Raw genomic sequence first — 26,564 nt, forward strand, 5'->3', positions numbered from 1 at the left:
TTCAAAAAGAAAATTTTCGGCGTAAAAAAGTTAGCCGCAAGCAGAGATACGAGTGTGCGCCTTATAACCTGGCGGCCAACTTAGTTTCGCAAACAGAACGAACAACCAGCCGAGGCTATGAACCAGCAAACGACCAAACCTTTCTGAACTGCGGTGTTGTTAGCCGTTCGTAGTACGTCGTTTAAACGACTGAAATTTTTCATGTTACTGCGTATTTGAGTTCGCCGACCGCTCAGAATTGTGCTGCACTGCCGAACGTGCTGTCGAAGCTTCTGTGAACCATCATACGTCTCGCAAATTGCCATGGAAGTGCATCGTAGTACCTGTTGAACAAGGATTGCAATGTCAAATATTTATGCACCTGAAAAATCGCCTTCCCATCGTGATTTTCGGGTAAGCTGCTGGCTCGTTGGGGTCATCATTTTCCGTCGCATGTTGCAGAGCAATTACTGGCTGCGGTGCTATAAAGAAGTGCCGCCAAGCTAATTAGGTTACCGTCTGAAACTTGCGCCGATGTGACGACGGGAGTGCCGTGGGGGTCAGCGTTTTGCTCCGGCGGTTTTTCGGAAGCTTGACCCCAATTAAACGCATGACGGCGCATGCAAAACTGCGCGACGAACAGCTCGTGGCGTATACCTACGCGAATACCGCTACCTCGTTCTGACCTTCGCGAAGGCAGTCTGGCGATGTTTAACGCGGAGCTTAGGTCGGAAACTACGTTCATCAAACAGCGTCGTTTACTTCGTTTATTATTTTACTTGAACGCTGTGTTGTTGCTAAGACGAGATCACGGCGTGTACTAATGATACGCTTATCATCGCGGCCGGGGTTTTCGTTTTTTTTTTTTTTAATGAATAGAGGCGGCGAGATTAGGCAATCACGCCGCAGGCTGATGACACCTGGGGCTAAGCGTTTTCGTCTAAAAAAAGCACTGTCACGTTGCGAATATTTTTAACCGCGTCACGTAACGCCAAGTGCGCATGGAGGCTTATCTCGGTGCCGGTGAAATCGGGCCGCTGTTATTAGAAATAACAGAAAAATTGCGTTTGACTTCTCTCATTCAGCACCGCGTGTTGTGGTTTAAATCATTTTTATGATTTCTATGCTGTGGTGTTACAATAGAACAAACTTATGCAATTTGTTTTGTTCTTTGTAGTGTGTTACATAGTGCTGTCATATTAACAAGATCCTTTGGTGGTTACCTGCTCAGTTGTGTTTTAATGTCTACTTTTTGTGTGTGTATGTTTGTCCTCTTCTGCTGCATCACACTTGGACTTGACCAAATGCCCAAAATGTGTTGTAATTTGCTGGTGTGGAGCCAAAATAATGCTCTAAGGATTAAAATCTAGTCTCGTTTTTCGTGTGCTATCATTAGGTTTTATTTCAAGAGAATTATGTCTCAGAAAGTGGCAATTTGAAGTGTCACCTAAAGTTTCACGTAAATAGTTTTAGTATCTGCGGTTACACTGTAGGCAGCAAAAAAAAATGCAGAGCTTGAATTCCAGCTTCCCAGTGCACTGATGGTGGCAGTTGCTTGTGCTTTGGGGGACATGAAGTTACTTGTGAATTCAGTTCAATTCAATTCCATTTATTTCCCAGAAAATTCTGGCTGGCTGCCTGGACTAAAAGCTGTTGGTATACAGCTTGACGAGGCCCAGGCAGCCGTTACAAGGAACAGGGGCAGACTCGGTTCAGAATCGTTACATTTACAGAGAAAAACGAGCAGATACAGTAGAAAATCTCTACATACACAAAATGAAAAAGCGAACACATAATTAGGTTACAGTTTTCACAAAAACAGGACAGTCAAAAAGCACAAAATCATCATAAATGAAAATACGGAAGTGCAAAAAACAAATTTGCAAAAACATACAAGGGAACAGCTGTACTCATTGTTCCGGCTCTTGTTTATAGTAACATTTCTATAATTTGGTCTTGGAACGCATGAGCCAGCGAACTTGAGAGATTCTTATCTAGTGTGCCTGTTTTGCTGGTAGACATCTGGACAGACAGCAGTATGTCCTTCCTGTCTTTCATCCCATTCCATTTGTTTTTGTTGGCAGCTAGAATCATCTTAGGAAGGGCCTGTGTAGACTGTGCTATGATGCGTGCTGTCTTTGTATTTAAAGCTCTACTTCCTGAGTCACAGTAGGTCCTGTAACTCAGTGCAACAGTGCAACTCTTAGCAACGCAAGTTCTTGAGAGTACCCGTTCCCCTGTCGCAGCCTTGCATATGTTGGTTATGGACTACTGCGCTGCCGCCATTTCACCCCAGATGAGCTATCGTAGGCAACTATTGCAGTGTTATCCTGCATTCAGCTGCTCGCCAACAGAGGCATGCTCCAGATGGGCGAGGAATAAATGTTTTATGAGGAAAGGAACCATGCTGTGAGGGAAGGCATGATAGAGGGAATGAAAGGAGCTAGAGTGAAAGTGGCGCCACAGTCGGAGGTTGGGGATAAATTTCTACAACCTCGGGTTTCTTTAATCCTTTAAGGCACTGCTTGCTATTTCGTCTCGAATTCTTTTGCCTAACAGATTGTGCAGGCCTCGAAAAAGGCAGCTAGTATGGTTTACTGTGGAACACGTAAACGTAAAAGTGTTTTGTAGGCATGTACTAGATTTTGTACTAGTCAAAATAATTAGAAATTGTAACATTGGAGCATGTGGATTTGTGTAATGATTACTCGAGGGATTAAGGAATCCACACTGTTTATTTCGAAGCCCCGCATGATGCTAGAGATGCACGAGAAATGACACTATTACGAGTGATGGAGTCTGCCTGCATGAAAATGGTGGAGGGCATGCCATCAGGTTCATTGTTTTCAGAAATATTATTTACGGAATTCACTAGTTGACCAGAAAAAACACCCTGTTCAGGATGTAGTGAGTGCTAAATTCCTCTGAAGCAAAGATGTCTCTGCTAGGTATTGCACGCTCCCAGAAGAAGCTCTGAATTGGCAGTGTACACCTATTGTAGCGTGGCAGTGTACACCTGCCACCGGGATTGTGAGCAAACTGCCCACCATGGCAGATGGCAGTCAAATTAGTCATTGGTCACGACAAGGTGCTCGGGAAGAGCAACTTTGGTCTCACAAGCCTTACTGGTGGCAGCGCCTGCTAGTGCAGCGGGTGTTTCAGCCATTGCCTTCAATTCTTCACTCAAAGGGCCAGTGAGGACTGCTTCATTCAATTTTTGTTCTTAGTAAATTAAATTTAAGTTAATAGTAAATTAAGCGAAATTGACTTCTGGTCATGTTGATGTTTTTGCAGGAGCAAGGAAGAGCGTTTATTGCTGAGAAAACTGGATTTAAAAATGGAAAATTCTTTTCTCCCCACTCGATTCAAGCTCGGGATGTCGAGTGCAAAAGTGGCTTCGTAATCACTACTTGGAAGTGAATGGTGGTTTAGCATAGTCTAATGGATCCTGCCGCCACAGTTTTCTTGTGAAAACGGCCAGTCATGATAACACCTGTATTTAATTTTTTTATGGTTTCTATTGTATAAAATCTCCACTTTCGGTGAAAGTACTAGCTTTGTTGTCACGAGAATGCTGTAAATACTGGCCAACCTGAATGTGACCTCAGTGTTCATTTAAGCGATTAGTGACTGACCTACGAATTTTGAAAGGAACCACAATGCACCACGTCTTACTGTCTGTATGAACGTCAATAGGTAGAATGGAACAACCAAGCACACAGCAGCAGGAGCCGCCTGTGCCCGCTGGAGGGGCCGCAGAAGCCACGCCAGCCGCAGAGAGTAACCAGCCAGCTGCTGCAACTGCAGAAGCACAAATGGATTGCCGGACTGAGACGACGACGACGACAGCATGCACCTCTCCGAGCGTTGAGCAGCCTCCGCAGTCGGTCTACCACATCAAATGGGTCAGGTGGAACAACCAGAAGACACCCATCATCACACAGGCAAGGAGCAGCATGCGCTTGCAATACGCGAATTGTTGGTCTTTGCCAGGTGTTCTCAGTTTGGGTTCTGTGGAGTCCCTGAAGGGCTCAGTGGGTTCCCCGAGTACCTAAATTCATGCACGTCTCAGCCCTTACCTATACTTTTTCCCACTTTATTATAGGGCTAATCATACTGTAATCGCTTATGGCTAATAGTTTTTCCGTCTACAAACAGTCAACATCTCCTTAAGGCTCTGTGTCCACAAACAAATCCTTATATACAAAGCTCAGTGCAGACAGATGTAAACAGATGTGAGCACAGTAAAATGCGCTGCAACCTGAAGAATCTTGCATACAAACACATCAACCCAGGCAGACGAAATGAACGCACTAAATTGATCTTAAAACAGATTCCTTCTTCATGCTTTGCAGTAGTGCTGGTACGGCTCAAGTGAGTGTGCGCTGTTTTTAATGCAATGGCATTAGAGTTGTCGTCTTATCGAAACCCTGCCGATGTCTGATACGAAGTTTGCTTATTGGCCGAAAGAGGTCACGTGACCATATGAGGTCATCACAAGCTCCTGTGATAGGCTACTATAATTGGTCGAGAGAGGTCACGTGACCTTGCGACATCATCTCAACTGGCCCACCGTGGCAGGTTGAAAGCTGTGCTACTTTATATATAAAATCCTTTAGTTATGTGATAGCATTGGAGTTATCGTCGCACGAAAACCCCGCTGATGTCTAGTGTCACAAAACTCGCTGGTTGGTCAAGAGATGCCACGTGACTCTGTGACATCATTACAACCTACCCACTGTGGCAAGTGGCAACCTGGCCGTCGGATTGTGAGCACGTGCCCACCGTGGTAGATGGCAGTGAAATTAATGGTTGGTCGAGAGAGGTCATGTGACCTTGTGGCGTTATCACAACCTGCTCAAGGGGTTGTGAGCCACTAGTTTCTAGGCAGCATCCTAGATAGAGAACCAATCAAAAATCAGAAAAAAATGTGAGATATGCAAATGTCGGGTGCTGTCACAGCATAGTGGGTACCTGCCACTGCTCGAGTGTAACGGTTGATGAACTGAATTCCAAAGAAACTGCCGCAAACACACACAGAGGTTGCAATAGGAGCTGTGACAAATGTGAAATCTAATGCTATCAGATTCCACTCTTAAAGGGACTATGCAATAAATTAATTGAGATTACGTAAAGCAGACGAGAGATAGGCATTTTATCACTCGTCACCCCAACGCAAGAATTTTTTAGCCAGCATCAATAACAACCAAGATATAGACGATTAAAGATTACGCTCCTCCTCTCCCCCCTCAACTCGTACACGCGGGGCACCAGGCAAAAATAAAGAAAGCAGCTCTGGGACTGGGTCCGGCCCATCAATACGTCACCCGCTGACGTTACTTTTGCAACTTCCAGTTGTCCCTCCTAGCCCCCCAGCAGCAGTGTCGGCGGCATGATTACGGCGCGCGTCAGGTTTCTTTGCTTGTCGTCTGTTGTAGTTAGCAGTAATGGATCCGGACCTCGAGGTGCGACTGCTCGCTCTTACGGCCGCGATGGGCATCGAGCCCTATGCGTTCACGCTGTACTGGCTGAACGCCAGCGACGACAGTAGCGACTCGGTGAGCCACTGCGAGTGGCTCCGGAACTCCCGATAGAAGGAGGCAGCAGAGGAAAATTGAAACCATATGCGCGAAGGCAATGCCCTGGCTCGCGCTTGCCCGAGAGGATCACGCGGCGGCACGAGCAGATGATTTTCACGGTTACCGGAAGTGTGCCCGTGACGTCGTGGCTGCCGTGGCTCCAGCGAATGACAGCGTGGGGTGGCGTGGTGACGTCACGGGTATAGTGACGTCTTTTTCACGAATTTAGTTTCAAAATCGGTCACTATGAGCACACCAGTCGGCCCGCGAATTTTAAAAAACGTGGTTTTTAAAAATTCATAATAAATTGCTGGCTCAGTTTCGAAGACACATACGTGGTGTGAATGCTTCTCAGCATCATTTCTAAGCATTGAAAACATTTACAAGCCACTTTTTATTCATTGCATAGACCCTTTAAGATGACTTAAGCATCCCCATTGCTGATTTGTTTACATAGCAACTTTTTGTGACAGGAATCAGTCAAAGGAAGTACACTTGATTTCGAGACCTTGAAAGCAGTGTTGAGTCACAATGTGAACATACTATAAGGACCTGACAGAAATCACATAATTAGTCATAAGGGAAGGTGCGGGTATTTTCTGTGCAAATCTGGCGTGGTCTTTAAAGAAATCCCTAACTTTTCTGAGGGTCTGTCTGTGTGTGTGTTCTTATATTAGGCAAGAAAGGGAGGGGGGGGGGGTGTCGGGGGGTCCCTAACATGCACTGGCATAGCACTGCATCCTTTGCATTCCGCCTCTATCGAAAGGCGGCTGCCGCGGCCAGATTCGAACCCGAACACTCCGGCTCAGTAGGCGAGTGCTCTAATCACTGAGGCAATGCACCGGCTATGCACTGTTGGGCAATGCAGGTAACTTATAAGCAATAAATAAATAACTTGCTTGTTTGTCTCGCCCTTTATGTGCAGAATGAGAACGGGCCCTGTCCGCTGATCGCCATCATCAACGTGCTCACACTGAAGGGTCTTATCAAGCTTCCCCAGACGTTGGACGTTGTGACCGTCGAACAGCTCATGGAGCATCTTGGTGACTGCATACTGTCATCCATACCTAAGGTACTTTGGAACTGGTCTCCTCAAGCTGTTGATAGATCAGTGTTCTTGGGCATCTGGTGTGTAATTTTTATCTAGACTGAATGTTTGGTAAGCTCGAAAGTTGCCTAAGCATAAAATATGCGCAGTGACACTTTGGAGGAATGTGCGGCAAGTGTGTGTCTGATCGCAGGCATTCTTCACCGGGTATGATTGGTTCATAGCTTCGACATGAGTACCGTTGAAATGCAGTGAAAGTATCAAGGCAAGCTCTGACCAGATGCATCACTGCGAAGCGCCACTTGCTTTGTGTGCCACCCACTTGCCCTGCATGAAGCCACCGGGCTCAGCAACTTCACAAGCGAGAGCAAACACAAGCTGTCGGAGATATTCACACCCTTGCAAACAGTTTGGTGGTCTTTAGAGGCCACGGAGCGCTTGGCCAGAAGAATGTGAAAGACATGGTGCATCGCCATCTGCTTGGGTGACTTTTGAAACATAAGGCTGGTTCGCTGGTCAAGCGTTTTTCTTTTCACTTGACCAGGCAGACATTTCCGATACCCTAAGAGCACAGGAGATGCTGCATCACAAAAATGTATGCAGACCCTCCATGTTGAGAGGGAGTGGAGGCTGTAGAGAGGGGAAGAAATTCGGCGACTTGTTTGGTCTACCAGTCTAGAATAACCTATTGCTTTCCTTCAATGTCCTTTTTTTATTATGTTAAGTGCGCACACTCGCATGATATGATTGCCGTTCGCAAGCTTAAGTCGTCTCCTTGTAGAGCAGATTACCTTTGCATTGTGATCATCATGCGGGGCATTATCTGCATTGCTGAGTGCTGTATTAAGTCATTTTCACTGTTGTGCACGTGCATAATCCATAAAACTTTTCGTTTGCCCATTGTGTGCATTTTTTTCCTTGATGTGATCACAGGTACGCAAATGCAAATATTATATTTTGATAAATTGCACCAGTGCTATGCTACCGTGTGCTCCTGTGCACTGCACTGGTTTCAAGGCAACCTTGATGCAGGTTTGTCGATGATGCCACTTGTTGCTGACATATAATGAATGCGCTTTCATTGTAAATAGCACTGGACGTCTTGAAGCGTGCAAGGGAAATTGATGTCAGCCGCTCCTCTAGCACAGGAAACTTGCTTCATTTGCTTATTTGTTTATTTATGAACGCTGCGAAAACTAGATTTATTAAGTAACTGTGTTTTTCGAGTGCCCACTGCAGCTGAGATCTGAGAGACTTTTTCACAGCCGGTTTTTTTCTCTGTATGTTTCTCAGGACATTCCGGAAAGTGCTCAGCTGAATTATGAGCAGAACATGCATGATGCCATTGCCATCCTGCCCAAGCTGCAGACAGGTTTGGATGTAAATGTTCGATTTACAGGGTGAGTACGCGCGCCTGTGTCATATGCTTAAAAGATTTCTCGAATGATGATTGGCGGTATTTATTGGTAGAAGGGCACATTTAGTCCAGAAAGTGCCTGAAAGATTTTTTTTGTGAGATGTGAATTGTGGACTGTAGACTGGAAAACGTACTACTATACAGTTTTAGAAGTATATTTTTTCATTCTTGTTAATTTTGAACTATTCAATTTACAGTGCTACTCTAGTTATCTAGTTATCCTGTCAACAATGTGCTTCGAGGTTTGTCTTCCTTATGCTTTGTGATATATAACCATGTATCCATGATTTTTCATAAGATATTTGTAGGATTAATACAGCATCATAGTATTACAAAGTTTTTAACGGTGTCATAAGTGTTAGAGAGCTGCAGTGATTTATCTACATACTTCAATGTTATGTTCCTTAAACTTCGTAATAGATGGCATCTCTCACCAATAGTTTTCGTGCAGAAGTTTTTTTTACTTCTCAGAAAGGCGTCATTATGGTGAACATTTTTTTTTACAACCTACTGAGTAACAGAAAATCCACGCGCAAAACCAATTTTAGGGAACCTAACCTTAGCAGTTGCTTCTATTAAATCTACTCCCAAAAACAGTGCTGATGCCCTGTGAGATTAGACCTTTTTTCAGTTTGATGTCAAATGACTTCTTTCGGCTGCTGTATATAAAATAAAAAAAGTACAGAGCATTAAGTTTGACTTACATTCTTTGCTACAAACACTCACTGTTCATTTGATGTACATGGTTGTACTGTGGGGCTTATGCGCCAGGTTATGAAGGTCATCAGTGTTATCCTCTCTTTTTGTTTGCAGTGTAAAGGACTTTGAGTACACACCTGAGTGCATCGTTTTCGACCTGCTGCGAATTCCTCTCTACCATGGCTGGCTCTTGGATCCTGAATGTCCCGAAGTGCTGGCGGCCGTTGGCAACTGCAGCTACAACCAGCTTGTTGAAAGGATAATCAACAACAAGTCTTCTACAAAGTCTGAAGTGGTCACCGAAGGCATGCTGTTTTGTTTTGACGAATCTGGTTAGGTAGCATGTTGCTCTAAGAGCCATGCAATGATTTCCTAAGCAATTTTGTGCCATTTTTTATCATTGTAGTTATTTCAAGTGCTTTCACTGCGTGATGCCTTGAGCAGTGGGAGTATCACTTGTTGTTCTGGTTGGTGGCAATGGTAAAGAAACCTGTTTTGAACTCGGTTACCAGTGCACTGTGTTCCCTAACAGGGAGAGTAGAAGGTTAAAAGAAAGGAGCTACTCCACAGCTGCCTCACTGTGCATAAACACCTGAACAACTCTACGGTTTGATAAAATTTTTATCAAATTTGTTTTTGACAAATAAAGTTGCTAATTAGAGCCAGTATATCTAAGTGCATATCATGAGAAACTACAAACGTTTAGCTTCATTTAGAGGTGTTGCATCAAAATTTAACCATGGCATTATTTTCATTAAATAAAAAGACATCCAAGAAAATGCCCTCTTTTCCCGTGGAAAAGAAAGAGTTAAAACTCTCTCCGCATGCCTTGTGGCCCCGTAGGTTTCAAGAGTGCATTCTAACTGACATCAGTGGTTCCTTGTGCGCAGCATTGATAGCAGAAGCGTTCTTGGAGCGGACAGCGTCACAGCTCACCTACCATGGCCTGTGTGAGTTGAACTCCACACTGGCAGAGGAAGAGCCTTGCGTGCTGTTCCGGAATAACCACTTCATCACACTGTACAAGCGAAAGGTGATTCTTCTCGCTGTCTGTACATCCCCAAAGTCTTGCGATAACCGCTGTTTTTCATAATTCTACCATGCGGTGGGGCCGAGCAAAAGGGTCAAACAGAGGAGTGCCGGCGTTTGAGCTACTTTGAGCCTGCAAAAGCTAGTGGGTAACTCCGCTTCCACAAAGCGCATTAAAGAAATTTTTGCTGCAGGATATTCACGGATCAGTGCCCTTTAATATTACAGGCATACCGCAACTTTATTGCATAGTGTTGTAAGGTCCCTTTGAAACACTGGATTGTGGTAAAATTTTTCCATTCTGCTATGGTGTGTTGGAGGATTCTGTGCTTGTGTGTGTATTAATGACTGCACACGTGGTAATTGATGGTAGGAAACTTCAAAAAGAAAGATTTGTCTCCACCTCTTTTCAGAAATTGCCTACCGTACTAGGAGCAGTGGCTGTCGTTTCTTGTTACAGTTTGTAGCCATTTCTGCTGTATCGAACTGTGTTCTCAATTTCTTCAAACATGAAGACTAGCGCTAGATTTATTTTAATTTTTCCTCAACTTGGCAGCTACTTGACATTCGTACCGCTCATTTTGAATTTATATGGAAGCAAAATTCTAAAAGCCCGTGTACTGTGCGATGTCAGTGCATGTTAAAGAACCTCGGGTGGTCGAAATGTCCGGAGCTGTTCACTGCGGCGTCCCTCATGGCCTGAGTCGCTTTGGGACATTAAATCCCCATAAACCAAACTAAACTAAAGGTTCAACTGCTCATTTTTGCTGGTGAGGGGCGATTGAACATGAACTAGGAGGAGCAAACACAAATAAAGGAACGGAGAAGTAATTACGAACAAAAATGAAGCGTTTGAACAAAGCCTTTTGTTTTATTTTGTTTATTTTCTTTTGCTGTTGAAGGAAATAAAATTAAGAATAGCAGAAAAAGATTTTGCTCATAGTTTTTTGGTCAAAATCATTTCTAGAATGAATTATTGTTTTCTTTGGCAAGTGTTTGTTCAGCTTCACAGTTCGAACTTTTTAATGTGTCGCGGGCATTAGCATTTTGTTGAAGCTTTTGCGTGTCTGCTGGCAGTTGCGAATTTGCCGCATGACAGGCTTCAATGGCTTTAGTGTGCATGTGGTGCTCGTTGTTTCAAAGGTTTGTCCGTCTTTCGAGTGTTATAAAATGTTGAGTGAGTCAAAACACCTTTCGCCGCCCCCTCCAGGATCGCATGTACCAGCTGGTGACGGATCAGGGCTTCCTCAACGAAGCGGACGTAGTCTGGGAGACGTTGATCAACTGCGAGGGTGACGGCCAGTTTGCGGACTCTGACTTTGTCATCAACCCCCCCAAACCGCGGTGCCTGACCACCGAGCAGCAGATTGACCAAGAGTGAGTGGGGAGCTGTGTCTCTCTCTTTCAATGTTGCTTTTGCTGTTTTTTACACTTTCTCTCTAATTTGTTAGTAGGGCACGAAGCTTTTGTGCGTCGCATGTTTTTCACTTGAAAAATTCAGACAGGGATAGCAGTTGTGAAAATGAACTTGAAAAGCAAGAGCACTGTGTGCCGTGTTAATCACAGGCCATCTGGTCATGACAGACGCGTCGCGGATTTTTTTTTTTTTTCTGGTCTGAATATGTACCACTCGATGTTGATTCCTGCATGCATGAAAACGTTATAGCTGCACACCATCCAGTTGTGAAAATTGTTAAGTTACATTGCGCTCAATGCCTGCTGTTGAGATCTGCTTGAATGCATCCCTAAACGCTGATACAAAAAAAAAAAAGGCGCTTTTGGGGCTTTTTAAATTTTGCGTCTGTATCCCTTTTAAAAGGTATTGATTCCTTCAAGCATACCTCATGTTTGGGAATGAAATTTACTTGGGGGGGGGATGCGCTTTTTGCTCTTTTTTATGCTTGTGACGTTTTTTTGGTGCACAGCTGCATCGTGCTTTTGGAGTGGTAAATATCTGAGTAGTGATCACCAGTGCTTGTGTTTTATTGCCAAGCTTTACATGTCAGGTACAGTCAAACCCACTTATAACAAAACTGGTTATAACAATATATCGGATACAACAGTGGTCATTCGTGGCATTGTCAGCTTTACCTTGTGTTCTACGGTAAAATAAACCGCTAATGCTGTCATAGCACATTGTAGGTTATAACATTTAAATCCGGTCAGTGCAGGTCAACCTTGAAACAAACAAAAACATGGAGCTGCTACCACTGCACCAGCTAAACCATGCTTACAGCGCAAAAACCCTTGAACCTTTGAGCAGTCCTGCTTCGACGCTCCCGGCAGTATGTATGCAATAATATGAGAATGTGAAAAATAATCATCGTCATGCCGTTCTCATCTCAAAAGCAAGCAACCATTGTCCAGTCTTTCATCAGATAAATATATACCATGATGTAAGCGGTTCTTGTTATTTTTTCAGGGTCATTCGATAATTTGATAATTTTTTATGGTCCCCTGCAGTTTGAAATAACGAGCTTTAATAACGATCAAGCCTCCGCAGGCCTTTCCTGTCATTAAATGCTCTAAAGATTGTCATGTTTTGTTTTCATCGGCACAACCCTGTTCTAACAATTATCGGTTACAACAATGGTATTTCCGTGGCACTTCAATATTGCTGTAAGTGGGTTTGACTGTATATTTTCTTGAGTGGACATTCTCTGGGCAGGTGTCTCGCCATTCCCAGTTTTTTGGTTTTGTGAAAAATCATCTCCCTATTAGGGAAAAGTGTGGGGAAATGTTTGAATTCGTCATGGTGCAAGTGACGCTCGGGGATGAAAAAATGTGACGAAGGGAGGGACTATGCCACTGTGCAGTGATGTTGTCTCTGCGTTACCCTTCGTCCCTGAGCATAGTTTATAAGCATGTCAAGGCACCAACTAGACACACAGTCCATCTTGGCCGAAGTGAATCCGTGTTGCCATTGGATCTTCAGTATGTTTGTTTTGGGGAAGAAGTGTTTTGCAGATATGATAAATGCTGTTGTAGACAGCTAGTGCTGTCAACATGCTTAGAGCTCTTGCAGACAGGTAGAGTGTCTTTGGTGGCAGAAAATTTGGGTTTTGGTGGCGGTGGTGATTACTTGTAACCTGTGCAGCATGTGAGAACTGTGTATCATATTGTGTATGCGTCAATTTTAAGCGGTGCGAACAGTCCCCTATTAAATCTTAGCCAGTAAGGCTGTCTGCTGGGCTAGTTGATTCAATATGCTATTTGGGAATACATGTAGTGCGAGATAGACGACAAAAGACAGCCGAGGGACAGGTCAAGAATGGGACAAGCAGTGGACGAAAGCGCTTGTCTCCATCCATCTGCTGTCTTTTGCTGTCTCTGTCACGCTACATGCATTCACAAATATAGTAGAACCCCTGTATAGTAAAGTCACTCAGACCAACAAAAGTCTTTACTATATCAGTTGTTGGTGATGCCATAGCTCTGAGGATGCTGTCTGGTTATTAATTAGCTACTTTCTTAACACAGTGTGTTGGTTTGTAAAATAAACACATAGAAATACCTTCCATCCTACTCTAATCTTTCCAATATGTGCTGACGATCTTTTTTCAGCTGTCACGTTTTCGATTTCGTTTTACGTCTTGCATAAGTTCCGCACTTGCATGAATACAGCACGGCTGTAAGTATGATGCGAGTTTGATTCATGTGAAAACTAAAGCACTGCGTGAACACAGCTTAACACAGTCAATCGCGGCAAAACAGCCACATGGTCACGATGCCGCTGCACTTCTACCTCTTTCCGCTGCTACCTCATGTGTTGGGCTGCCCGCAGCGCCTTATTTCTCATTCAAAGCAAGCTTAACTTCTTTTTCTTTTTGTACGCACTACGCGCTTTGCGTCAAGGCTCCTAAGATCTTCGAAAACTAGGCATCTCCTCACAGCTCATGAGCCTAGTGGTTAAGTCATCTCAGAGAGTGCTGCTTTATTATCTTCGATGTCCATTTGCTTCCGAATGTTGGCCTCGTGATCTTAGACTGCACATGTGCTACCATCTTTCACGGCATGTCATCTTTTTGCGGGAAGTACGTCTCCACAACTGGGTGCTCTTTACTATGACAGTTTCTTTATTAAGATGTCTCTATCATTAACGAAAAAAAAATGTACAGTTGTCTATGGAGTGAAATGGGACTGCAGTTTCACTTTACTGTATTCGAGTTTACTATGGTGGTTTTGCTGTAGCAGGTCTGTGGCAAACCTTTTGACAAAATAAGAGAGACTTGTTTGAGGCGTGGCCACTAAGGGGAGGACGGAGAAAAATGAGATAGGCAGAGGGAAAAAGAGGACTTGACAGGCAGGACAGGTAGGCAGGGAAAGCAAAAGCAGTATGACGCATACACATAGACTTGCAAACAGGGAGAAGAATATAGACATATCAAATGTGGTCACTTGTGTGTTAAGACAAGCCCGCAGGTGAATACCACAAGGCAAATAAGATAAGTTGGACAGACTGAGTCACTTCCTGCCAATGCTGTGTTGTATGGCTTAACCGGTGTGTTAGAGCAGCACCACAGAAGCTGCGCTTTTAGTCAAAGCTAAATTAGGCACATAAAACTTTGGAATGTCAAAGATGGAAAAGTCTAAAGGAAGAAAGATTGCTGAAAGATAGCGCAGTGATTGGCCATGCTATTTTTTTTTTTTGAGTAGGCAAGTGCCCCCCCCCCCCCCCCCTTCCCTCAGAAAAAAAAAAAAAGAAGATGCGATAGCATTTAGGTTGCACGGTGTTTATAACGTCACAACCCTCTCAATCACATTCATAATCGCAGGGAGTCCTCGTAGCCCTACTAGTGTAGTGGTGCAGCGGTTAAGCGATATGCCACATTGCCGGCAGGTGGCTGTTTCAAACACAGCTGCCGGTGGGCCTTGCAAGACCCAGGTTGCTCTCCCAAGCTCTCATAAGGCTCATGTGCAGCACTATGGTAGGCAGGTGGCAACTGCATTGAGTTTGGCAGCGGTGGGCAGTTTTCTAGCCATCCAGTGGGCAGGTTGCGATGACGTCACAAGGTCACGTGACCTTTCTCAACCAGTCAGAGAATTTCTTGGGGAATTTAAAATTTCGCAGTTCTCTCTGATCGGCCACTTGCAGTCACGTGACCCTGATGACAGCATCAGGGAATTCACCAATCGGGAAATTTTGTTACAGAGAAGGCAAAATTTTTTTGTTAGACAACTGCCTAAATGCCATCGCATTAAAAAACAAGATAGAAATTCTGCAGGTCACATTGCATTGCATGAAATTAGGTTGGCGTAGAACTTTTGGAGCAGATGCGTGTCTTGCAGCCTTGTCTACGTGATATTTTGTTGGTGCTGGTGCTGGTTAAAGATGGAAGCATCCGTGAGTGCCTGTTCAAGTTTTTAGGTTAATAGAGAACCTGCTGCCGCAGTACAAAGTGGCACAAACTTAATTAAATGGATACTGAGGACAAATTAAAGTTGGCCTATAGTTAAAGACTACCGCATTATAATGACAGAGGTGCTACTTTAACTTTAAATTAAGGCATTTTATGACTCCGAAAATTAAATAAAGATGTCGCCACACCGGCCGATTTCACAAATAAACTGGTGTGCGTCGGCACAGTTCTGCTCGGATCCCAGAGGCTGAGCTACTCCTGCCATTCACTTCAAAACGGTGATCGTGGACTCCTTTTGGTGTAGACATCATGAATTTGAATCCAGTGGCGGAAAAAGTTGTAAATGAAATTTTCTCGGTAATAACTGCTTCTAATACTGCCATTAAGTATCAGCATATTGAAAAAAAGCCATAGATTTAGATTTTTCGAGGAATAAAGATCAAAAAGAGGTCAACTTGTCACCAAAAGGAGCATGACTTGTCAGATATATTAAGAAACGTTTAAAGTTTTAGCTTTCTCTCTCTTTGATGCTTTGAAGCTCATGGTGACGCTATTTTTTTTCACAGACCAAGTTCTAGACAGGTGCGTAAACTGTACCCCGTTTCATGCATCAGGTGCAACACTGTCAAAGCTAGCGCTCTTGTTTGTACTGCCTACATCCGCGATCAAAAAGTTGTGCATTCCTTGCGGGGAGCGAAAAATAATAAATGCTTTGCCTGCTGGTTTATTACATGGTAAATTTGTCACGAGTCTTGTTAAATGCGCTCTTATTGCTGACGACCCGCTGTCGCTTTGTGGTGCCTTAGAACACTCGGCCACAAAACAAGCATGGAGTAACACACCTGCCTTTATTTTTTCACATGGACGACTTGCTTGCTCTTTACAGCATTGTATCTGATGTACGAAGCAAAGTATAAATGCTTTGAGTGTATCGTGCCCTGGGTAAACAATGTAGGCGATCACTTTTCCAGTAACATTCCGCTGGAAGTGTGACCCATCCTTGGGGTGCCACATTATAACGCTGTGCCGGAGGGCAACAGGGACGTTAAGAGTAGTATTGTTGTGCCTGGCCAAGACCTGGAGCCAAGGCAACTGCTGGTGGTCTTTGCAGCTACCTGGTTGCCTTGAGCTTGCAACAGGAGCAAGAGAAAGGCGACCCTGAGTGGTCCCAGGCTCGCTGCAACAGCAACGCCATCCGCGCAGAGTAAGCGGAAAAACACACGCAAACACAGTTCTCGCTGTACAGCACGGTCAACCCTTGTCTGACATGAGCGTAAGCTGCTGCTGCTGCCCATTACGATTTCGAGTGGCAACTCTGCTTGTTACCGACTCAGCTGGTAGCTTAATTTGCCAGCAGCCTTGTCGGTTAAGAGCAAAGAGGACAGAAGTTGCTGCAATGTAAAGACAACAGGAGGACGGTTTCACTTGTAAATTTGTTAAACATAGGCTGTCATCTCATGACAGCAGAGTTCCTGGAGACTGCAGTGTTATGGCTGTGGTTCAGAGAATGCTTTGTCAAAGATTGGGAACAGAGATCAAGAAGAGGTTTATTGTATAATAAATTTTTCCCCACCTCACCTGTGTCGGTTTAGTTCGAAACCAGCATGAGTGTCATTGTCTTTTTTCCCAAGCGCAGGATGTGTCTATTACATCGCAGTATTCATTTGCCATTTCGCTTGTGGAACTGTAAACACAGAGATTTTATAGGACGTCCACGTAATGTACTTGCTAATGTACGACAAAGCATCTAAAGCATAACACTTGTAGCGTAGTCCACTGGGAAGACTGCAGCAATTGTCGGTGCCACAACGTTTTTTTTTTTTTAATGCAGCCTCTTGAATTCCATCAAAGTAGATGCTGTGGCTGCAATTGTTGATAACCATTTCAAGCTGCTATAATGCACAATTTAGTTCGCTCAACATACCAGCATTATGCTCCCATCTCTGCTCATGTCGGCAAGGGGTTGTGCTAGCAGCGAGTACTGACTGCACCCTTCCTGGGCGCTTGTGGGCCAGGCGTGCAGGCTTTTGTGGCATGGTGTTGGATTTGGTTTCTTTTGTCAGAGTGAAAAAAATAATAATTAAGAGACTGCTGCTCATCCTAGTTCTTACGTTCACTTTATTCTCTTTTTAACCATGGATTTGTGACTGCTCGTAGTGGCTGCAAGCGTTCGTTTCGGCCAGAGCAGCTGGTCTCACTTTTCTGTTTTGTTTTCTAATTTGCTCTCTTTTACCATGTGTTCGAGCCCACCTGTGTGTTTATAGAAAGCGCCTCTTTTATTACCGTGGCTTTGTTTCGTGGTTTACTGGTGCGCATGGCAAAAAAATTTGTTTCATTGGTGCAGTTTTTCTCCCTCTCTTTGCCTGTGAGAGTTCCCTTGTGTGCCATGTTTACTTGCATAATGAACACACGGTTTTTGCACGAAAAACATGTGAAAATTTGCCTGGGTGCCTTTATTATGCGAGGTAAAATATTCAGAAAAACTGTACTTTTTGACAGCTCGTGTAGGGGTGTGTTCATTAAGTGAGTGCATTCATTATGAAAGTAATATGTAGTACTTTGTGTCCGAACTGTCTTAACAATGTGTCTTACGCAGATAGGTGCATGCGTCTGTGGCACACATTTGTGCCATGTTGCACACAAGAAACTAATCGCTCAGCCTTCGATGTTTTTTTTTTTTTCTGCTTGAACGGACACAAAAAGCCTCAATAAATGACAACATGTGCAGGCTGTCATTATGTTGATGTCTGTCTCAAATGTGCAGCTCCCATGAAAAAGGCGGCGTAACCATGGGGCTGGTCTTTGTTTTGTTGTTTTCGTATCTTTGGTTCTCTCAGTGTGGCTATGCGTTTCTCTTGCAGCATGCCTCCTCTGTGCTTGTCCTGAGTGATTTCAGGTGTTTTTTTTTTTATAGCTGCAGAGCAAGAATATGCAGGAGTGGAATCTTTGTAAGTTGTAGGTGGAGGCACATAGGTGTTCCATTTATATTTTTAAAACCAGGTAGCACGAAGCGAGGTGCACGACGCCACATTTTTGCACATATGCCTGCAGCTGGTGTGGGACCGCGGTGCACAGCAAAGCTCCGGTATCGGTCGTTGCGGAGCCGCGCACCATTTCACACGCACCACAGAGAATGAACTATGGAAATTATGTGTTAATCTGGTGCAGTGTGAGTGCGTCACATAACTGCCAATGACCGGCGTCTTCCCCGCGTGACTGCTAGTGTCGCGGCCATTGTTTTCCTGTTGCAATACATGGAAGCTTAGGTATTCAACGACTCTAGCAGCGCTGCGACTGCCTATCCTCTAACACTGTGTGCTTTACAAAAATGTGGAGACTCCTCACTAATGCTAGCACTGCAAGGCAGACTAATAGCGTCACATAAAAGGTGCATGCATCAATGTCACCTGGTGGTGTGGTAATCAACACAACCTTCCCACTCTGCTCTTCAGTGCGAAAGAGATAGAAAAAAAAAAAGGCGGTTAGATAAGATTTCCGGGGGTTCAGAATTGCAAGTTCACTGCTTCATGACAAAATCTAGCATCATAAAAAGATATGTGGCAGATGTGTAGGCACCACTATCTTTTCAACCCTAAAATGTCACCAATTTTATCAGGGCTGAATGGAGTTCATTTCTCAATGGTACACACCGTGTGTTTATTATATCTGACACTGCAGTAGTTACAAATGCGAGCCCAAAAATTGGTGCAAACAATTATGCAATAATGTGCTTGCAGAAAACACCCAAATGTGGATATAGTATTCAGATCATTAAACATTTCAGTGTCAAACTTTTCTATCAGTATAAGCTTGTGCATTTCTTACGGATGACAGCTGCTGTTCATAGATGGTGCAAGCTGTGCAATGCACTCATTTTTATGTTGGAACAGTCCAAATATTATGCTTATAAACACAAAAAAAACTGCCAAATATTATGCTTATACACAAAAAAAAAAACTGCACAAAAGTGAAAATTGCAATGCCCTGACTGGTGCGGCGTCGGACATTGCATTTTTTAGGTTCTTTGTTGCTCTGGAAACTTTCAAAATAAGGTATGGCCCATGAAGCATTACTTAGCATCATGTAATAAACCTCATATGAACCTCAGTCTAAATTAATTCAAAACCTCATTCTAATGAGGTTGGACCTCATATTCTTGCTCTGCCTCAGCGTAGCCCATGCAGTTTTGAGATTATTTTTTTCTTTTGGTGGTTTCCCTCACTGTGTTCTCTGCATGCCATGCTGCAGTGAGGAGCTTGCCAAGCAGCTTCAGGAGGAAGAAAACCACCGGGCTGCATCCAGGTCTTCAGTGCGCGGCGGAACACCACAGGCTGCTGGCGGTGCCGCCTCAACGCAGCAGCAGCAACAGCAGCAGCCCAGGCATAACAATAGCCCATCCTCTAAAAAAGATGTAAGCTGAGCACTTCTAACCACCATTGTGCAATGAGTTCTTCTCCGACAATGCCGGGGGTGTCCGTAGAAGTTCCGGGCCAGGCACACTTGAAGAGACACAACACATTCCAGCGAATCTGGTGCTAGCCGGCTTAATAAAGTTAGTTCACTGCCAGCTGTACAAGTTTTCCTTGGGACTGTACTCGTGGTAGTATATGTTCTCTTATAGCTGTGACGCACGTACACCGATGGCATTACAGGGACACTGTGGACGACAGCATCTAGTTTTTGCCCTTAGTAAAAACCGATTCTTAGCCGCCGCGGTGGCTGAGTGGTTATGGCGCTCGGCTACTGGCCCGAAAGACGTGGGTTCGATCCCGGCCACGGCGATCAAATTTCGATGGAGGCGAAATTCTAGAGGCCTGTGTACTGTGCGATGTCAGTGCACGTTAAGAACCCCAAACCAAACCAAAAGCCGATTCTGACGCTCTTTCCAGGTATGTTGATGTTTGTCTGATAGCAAAAGGCTCATTGGTTGCCTAGAAAATTCTATTTAAAAATTGTCCCACCACTCGATTTGAACACATGACGTCAAAACTGAAAAGGGTTCTGTGATCATGTTTGGAAGGGAATGACTGTACAGCCTAGCTTCTGGGGTCCACATAGCCTCAGGGATCTGCGTCCACTAGAGTGTCTTGATGCACGGCAGCAATGCAGTTTGCTTGTGAAAATGGCCAGTGGTGGCGACACCTACATTTAGGTTTTTTTTTTCTTGCTTATAATAGTTACGGTTTTAGAAAAAGTAGTCTTTTGCATTACAGTTTGGTAATCTATCAATAAATGCAGACTTCAGTGTGTCCTCATTGTTGCTTTAAATTTGTTATTGCCATTGTTTTCAGAGGCAGTGCCACATGTTCATATTTAAATGCCACTAAATGTCACGTTACTCCTAAGAAATCAGTCGTGGAGTTTTATCTATATATGCAACATATTAGGTGACAGAAACATCTCATAATGATTGTCAAGTTCAGCATGAACACGCTACAGCAGAAACCCCGGTGTTGTTTTTCATGGGGCCGTGGTAAAAAGAAAAAAAAAAGTGCTAGCCAGGAAATATGTATAGCCAGGAGGCATGCATGAAAAGAAATATATATAACTCATTGCCTGCCATTTTTTTGTTTTTGTTTTACTTCTACAGAGGGGAGCATGCTTTCCTGGAATTCGAAAAGCTTTGCTGCTCCCACGATTGTTTGCATACACATTAAGTCCCAGACGCTATGCAATGGGTCTCCGTCTGCTTGAGCAGCTGAGCGCAGAGTTTACCACGGCATAGTTTCATTTTCGTGCCTTCAGTCGTTCACGCTCACGACGCAGCGGCAGTACAGCTGCACCAACATAAAGTAGTGTGGGCAGACAAAAAAGAAATAAAACTGATATTGCCCAGCAGCCTTACCAACAGCTACAACAGGGTCCATGCCGCCCATAAGTGTGCTCGGCATAGGCTAGGGTGCAACACGCCGGAAGCCTCCAAACGTGGCAGCCATATGCCATGTCAAAATGCTGGTGCCGGGCGAACCACTATCGCAAAGTGACATTCATGATGTTGCAAGTGAGAAAGCTGGCGGATGTAACACGAGTTTGTATTGCATGGGTTTCTGTGGGATGTTGGATGAGCCTGGCTTACGAAAGCATAGCAGCCGAGAAAATGCGACGCCCGGGAACGCAACAGCAGGGCTGTACTGTACGACGTAAAGAGCATCTTGCCACTGATAATGTGGATGTTGAGTGAGACATAGGGAGAAAGTATGGTGGGCGTGGTCAATTTTGTGTAGGAGGCAAATCGGTATGATTATTCTGCAAGACTGCCGGCGGCAAAGTTCTGCGCATGCTAGTGTTTAAAGACAACGAAACAGCCTTATGTGTACTTTTCGGTATAAATTGTCGCGTCTGAGCAACAAAGTACCGTAATGTCCGGTATAAAGTCCGCACCTGATGCATAATCTGCGGGGCTTAGCTTTTACTGAAAAAAATTTATTTTTACTAGATTGTCCGTGCCCGGTACATACATTAACATTGGGCATTTCATGCTGTATTGAAAAAGAAACTGCTGTATAGTCGGCATAGCCCAGAATTTTTACTTTTAAGCACGTACAGCTCACAGGCTGTACACCAGAATTTACGGTACAGTTACTACTGCTGCTCAGTAGTAATGGAGTGCGTGTTGTTCTTTCTTTTTTTTCCCCACTTTCCTACCCTGTTTTGCAGTGCACAATCCTGTAGTAGGTGGGCTGTCTCACACTCCAATGCAAATCACGCCAGAATGCAAGATAAAAAAAAAAAGACTGTTCTTCACTCGGTGGTGCTGCTGTTTACATTGTACATAGGATAAGCAGGGAGGGGGAGAGCGTGTCTTCTCCCAAACTGAGATTATGTTTGTGGTTTATAAAGGCGAACATGCGGGACTTGACGCACAACAAGCTCCAAAATTCTCGGCAGTTTGTTAGACTTTGTTCAGCACAAGGCTGTGTCTTTCTTGTTGTTGGCAGCTTGAATGCTACGAAAAAGACTTGTTAGCCAAGAAGCCGGTGTGGCACTCGGTCTGCTGCATGACTGTGCTGCTGTCTTTTTATCTTCAAGTATAGAGGTACTGTAATATATGGCGCTATACAAATACATATAAATACACACGGGTTAGCAACAAGGTGTTTGCTTTGGCTGGAAACAAATGCAGTAATACTGCACACATGGCAAGTGGAACCATGGCCAGTTTTTTTTTTTTTTTTCTCTGTATCATGTTGATGTTATTAAAGCTCTCATTCGATGACACAGTCTCTGTGAAGATTTATTATGGCACATACATATTTGTGGAATTTTTGAAATGTGAAAGTTGAATTCAACAAACGCAAAAATGTGTTTGTTGAATTCAACTGGCTTACCCACTGCAGTGGCTCAGTGGCTAAGGTGTTCGTTTACTGAGCCGTAGTGCCCGGGTTCGAACCCGACCGTGGCAGCCGCGTTTCGATGAGGGTGAAACGCAAAAGGCGCCCGTGTACTGTACAATGTCAGTGCACATTAAAGATCCCCAGGTGGCCGAAATTGTTCCGGAAACTTCCACTACAGCACCTCTTTCTTCCACTACAGCACTCCCACCTTCCTCCCTTTCCTCATGGCGCGGTTCCGGTGGAGGGGTGGAGGTTCCCGTGTCCACCGACGTGTTAGTTTGTGCGTGAAAGCTGCCGTGAAGATTTGTTTTGAAACAATTCAGAAATGCGTTAGTTCCGGAGGATAGTGGAGGTTTCGCAATGCATTTGCGGTGAACTAGGCACCTCGCATATAAACTAAAGGTGTGCAGATATTCGAATCGTGTAACTTTAATCATGTTTAGTTACTAATTTTAAAGTTAAGGTCAAATTGAATCCGTGAGACTTTTGAACAAGTATACGACTAGAACCTCATGTGGCCTGCGAGTACAAGCTTATACGTTGCAAATCTTGGAAGTCATGACACTACACAGTGCTAACATATATTGAGTGGAGCTATTTATTTCCTTTTTCGCCTGCTAACGCTTTCCTTATAAAATTATTGCCTGTATAGAATTTGACTCTAACAACATGTACCAATGTAAATTAAGAGGGTTTCAAATTGGGCTAGTTGGTAGTTAACATGGTCACACATGATTGCGCTTTTTAAATGACTTTGGACAACACAGGGATGACACAAACACTGGTGCGCAAATTGTCAACTGAAGTTTATTGCGGTGTGCACACACATATAAGCGTCACATGTCAATACAGATATGCCAAGAAACGCAGTTAAAGCAGCAACTTTGCTATCGTATCAACAAGCATCAATCGATGACTTTGTCCCAGCAGATTAGTTTTCCAAGAATTGCTTTCCTTGTTTGGAAAGCAAAACTGAAGGGTCACTTACGCAAGTCCCTTCTTTTCCAGACTCCTGTGTTGTCCCAAGTCATTTAAAAAGCGCAATTATGTGTGACCGACGCAAAGTTTAAAAGCTGAAGCAACACTTGTGAAGGGTGATCTTGAGCTTAGCACATAGGTTGTCTTTTCTATATTTTATTTTTCGTGCTGGCTGGGAAATGGACAGCTTTTGCAAAAATGCTGCGGACAGGATGAGACATTCTTTATGCATCATTCTTTAATCTGTGTGTAAATCACTGCTGATGTTACTGTTGTACTAAGCAATATTTGGTGTAGGGCCCTTGAAGCCTTGTGGTATGGGATCTCCTTCCATATAAACATTATTTTTGTACGTGGCTTTGCTCTCATATCATTTGAAACTGCAATGACCATCCTTGTGTTTTTGTGCCTTATTTGTGCCATTTTTTGTCAGACTGTTTGTCCCTTTTGTGCTAGCATGGTATGGACTATGAAAAAAGTTTGTCAAGCACCGAGAGCTTTAGTATACACAAAGTGCTCTTGACTAACGAAGTGCTCAGTGCAGGTAACTTCAGTAAATTAAAGCGTGCTGCTGGCCGAATAAATATATTACGAAGAAGTGCAAAGGGACAGCACGAAGGCGAGACGGTGAAGAAAGATGAAACAAGCTCTGACTAGCAACTGAATTTGCTGTTGGCACTTGCGTCTCTCTTTATCATCCAGTCTTCTCGTTGTTTCTTTCCGTCATGTCAAACCCATTAGCCTGTAGCAGTACTGTTGTGAAGAAAATGATCAGGATAATTTCTTGTCTACATCTATCTTGTCTTCATTCTTTCGTGTAGTGTTTGCACATTTTATGTGCAAGTGCTTAAAAATTGCAGAAAATAAAAGAAAATGAAAAATGGAGGGAGAGAGAGAGAGAGGACAGGGAAAGGCTTTCGTATTTTCGCTCATAAGCAGACTTAAATGTGCAATCCTGTAACTTTTACATCAGCGTTTATCACAGCATGTGCATTTATTGAGCTGTTGCAACACCGTTGTGCATGGCTGTTGGTCTTGTCACACTCTTTCATCATCACCATGTCCGACTATGCCCACTGCAGGTCAAAGGCCTCTCCCATGTGTCTCCATTTAACCCTGTCCTTTGCCTGCTGTGCCCACCGTTTACCCGCAAGCTTCTTAATCTCATCCGCCCACCTAACCATCTGTCGCCCCCTGCTACACTTACTTTTTCTTGGAATCCACTCTGTTACCCTTAAGGAGCAGCAGTTATCTTGCCTTCGCATTACATGCCTTGCCCTAGCCCTTTCCTCTTGATTTCGACTAGGATATCATTAACCTGCATTTGTTCCCTCACCCACTCTGCCCGCTTCCGGTCTCTTAACGTTGCACCTATCATTTTTCTTTCCATGGCTCGCTGTGTTGCCCTTAACTTAGCTGAACCCTTTTTGTTAGCCTCCATGTTTCTGCCTCATAGGTGAGTACTGATACAAGTGTTGTATGCTTTTCTCTTGAGGGATATCGATAAATTGCCATTCATGATCCGAGAGAACCTGCCATATGCGCTCCACCCCATTCTTATTCTAAGTTATTTCCCTCTCGTGATTCGGATCGGCGTTCACCACGTGCCCTATGTACATATTCCTTTACCACTTCCAGCACCTTGCTGCCAGTTGTGAGCTGGTGTTTCCTTGCTCGACTGTTTAACGTTACTTTGGCTTTCTGCATGTTAATTTTTAGACCCACTATTCTGCTCTGCCCGGGTGACTCAGCAAGGCAATGTCGTCAGCGAATTGCAGATTATTTACTCTTATATCTGACTGTTCCCATTTCAGGCCACGGGATACCTCTTGGAAAAAGGTGCTGAATAGCATTGGCGAGATCGTGTCTCCCTGCTCAATGCTCTTCCTTACTGGAATTTTATTTCCTACTTTATGGGGGACTATCGTAGCTGTGCAGTTGCTACAGATATGTACCGTCCACCATAACAAAATGGTAGAACTGCAGAGAAAGGCAATACAGCTTCCTGAAGTTCACAGGAGAAAGAGAACTTATCATGGTCCAGAGATTGAACCCAGATATGTACCGTCCACCATAACAAAATGGTAGAACTGCAGAGAAAGGCAATACAGCTTCCTGAAGTTCACAGGAGAAAGAGAACTTATCATGGTCCAGAGATTGAACCCAGGAACACTTCCAGGTTCGATCTTTCTGTCACTTTGTTATGAACCAAAGTGGTAGACAGGCTGGTCAGCTCTGGCCGTGTTCTAAGGTTTAATCTTTGAACCAAGACGAATTTTTTTTCATACAAAGGACTTGAGAAAGATATGCATCTTTCCTTGTAGTCGAGTGGCTGTGTTCAGGTGACTGTAGTCATTATTCTCGCATCAAGTTTTTATGTGCAAGTAGAACATCCTGAAGGAGTGTTTTGACGGGATAGTTGGTTCTTGACGCTGAGAAGGATGTGCACTTAAGTGAAGATAACGGGACATGGATGTAACTTCTAACTTTAATAAAGTAATAAATAAAAAAGGCCAGCCTAAAACATTGAAGTACCAGAATGTGTTAAACACCCAAGGGATCGCAGAACAACTCTTTTGCAGATGCACATGATGCCAGAAATTCAGAAAAAAAAAAAAAAAGCCTTTTGTGGTGGAGAGTAGACATGAGCACGAAATGCTCTGTAGTACTGACGTAGCACATGCTAGAGACTGACCCTCATTGGAAGCCACGAGTCTCGGCCAACTCATTTGTCTGCAGCATCAGTGCAACGTCCAGGACCATAACCTTCTGCCGCCTTGAGGTTGCGTGCCTCTCCAAAGGATGGTGCCATGTCTCCAACGATACCAGTGCTCTCGCTTCGCCCACATGTCACAAACATTGCACTTGCGCCACTTGGGCTGCAGGACATAACTTGCAACTTCGCGCTGCGCGCTGGCTTCACACGCCACGGGACTAGTAAGATACTCTAGTGTCGTGCGTTGCACTGGCGGCAGCGGAGCACGTAAGCACCGTGGGCAGATGGAAAGTTTTGGCAAAGTTCGTTTGTGTTCGGCTCAAGTGTTCTCCCCCCGTTCTTGTGCCAAGGTCACCCGCAGCGCGCCAACAAGGTATTTATGCTTTCAAAATAATTGCTAATATTGCTGCAGTCAAAATCTGTCT

The 26,564-nt window shown here is 44.1% G+C and overlaps 1 protein-coding gene across 4 annotated transcripts; it reads left to right on the forward strand.

Moving 5' to 3' along the window:
* The first annotated feature begins 76 nt into the window (after positions 1-76).
* On the forward strand, positions 77-22,327 carry LOC144111356 (ubiquitin carboxyl-terminal hydrolase MINDY-2-like). Of its 4 annotated transcripts, none has more exons than XM_077644627.1 (10): positions 77-393; positions 3,676-3,923; positions 6,484-6,630; positions 7,900-8,006; positions 8,837-9,027; positions 9,613-9,755; positions 10,962-11,128; positions 16,223-16,315; positions 19,360-19,522; positions 21,769-22,327. In XM_077644627.1, the coding sequence occupies exons 2-10, from the start codon at positions 3,681-3,683 to the stop codon at positions 21,781-21,783; spliced, it is 1,269 nt and encodes a 422-aa protein (XP_077500753.1). In that variant the 5' UTR covers positions 77-393; positions 3,676-3,680; the 3' UTR covers positions 21,784-22,327. The 4 variants fall into 4 exon arrangements, with proteins under 4 accessions (XP_077500753.1, XP_077500752.1, XP_077500756.1 ...); XM_077644626.1 differs by having other exon boundaries at positions 3,680-3,923; XM_077644630.1 differs by lacking the exon at positions 16,223-16,315.
* Positions 22,328-26,564: the final 4,237 nt, after the last annotated feature.

The sequence above is a fragment of the Amblyomma americanum genome, chromosome 11, assembly GCF_052857255.1.
Source record: "Amblyomma americanum isolate KBUSLIRL-KWMA chromosome 11, ASM5285725v1, whole genome shotgun sequence".
NCBI lineage: Eukaryota > Metazoa > Arthropoda > Arachnida > Ixodida > Ixodidae > Amblyomma > Amblyomma americanum.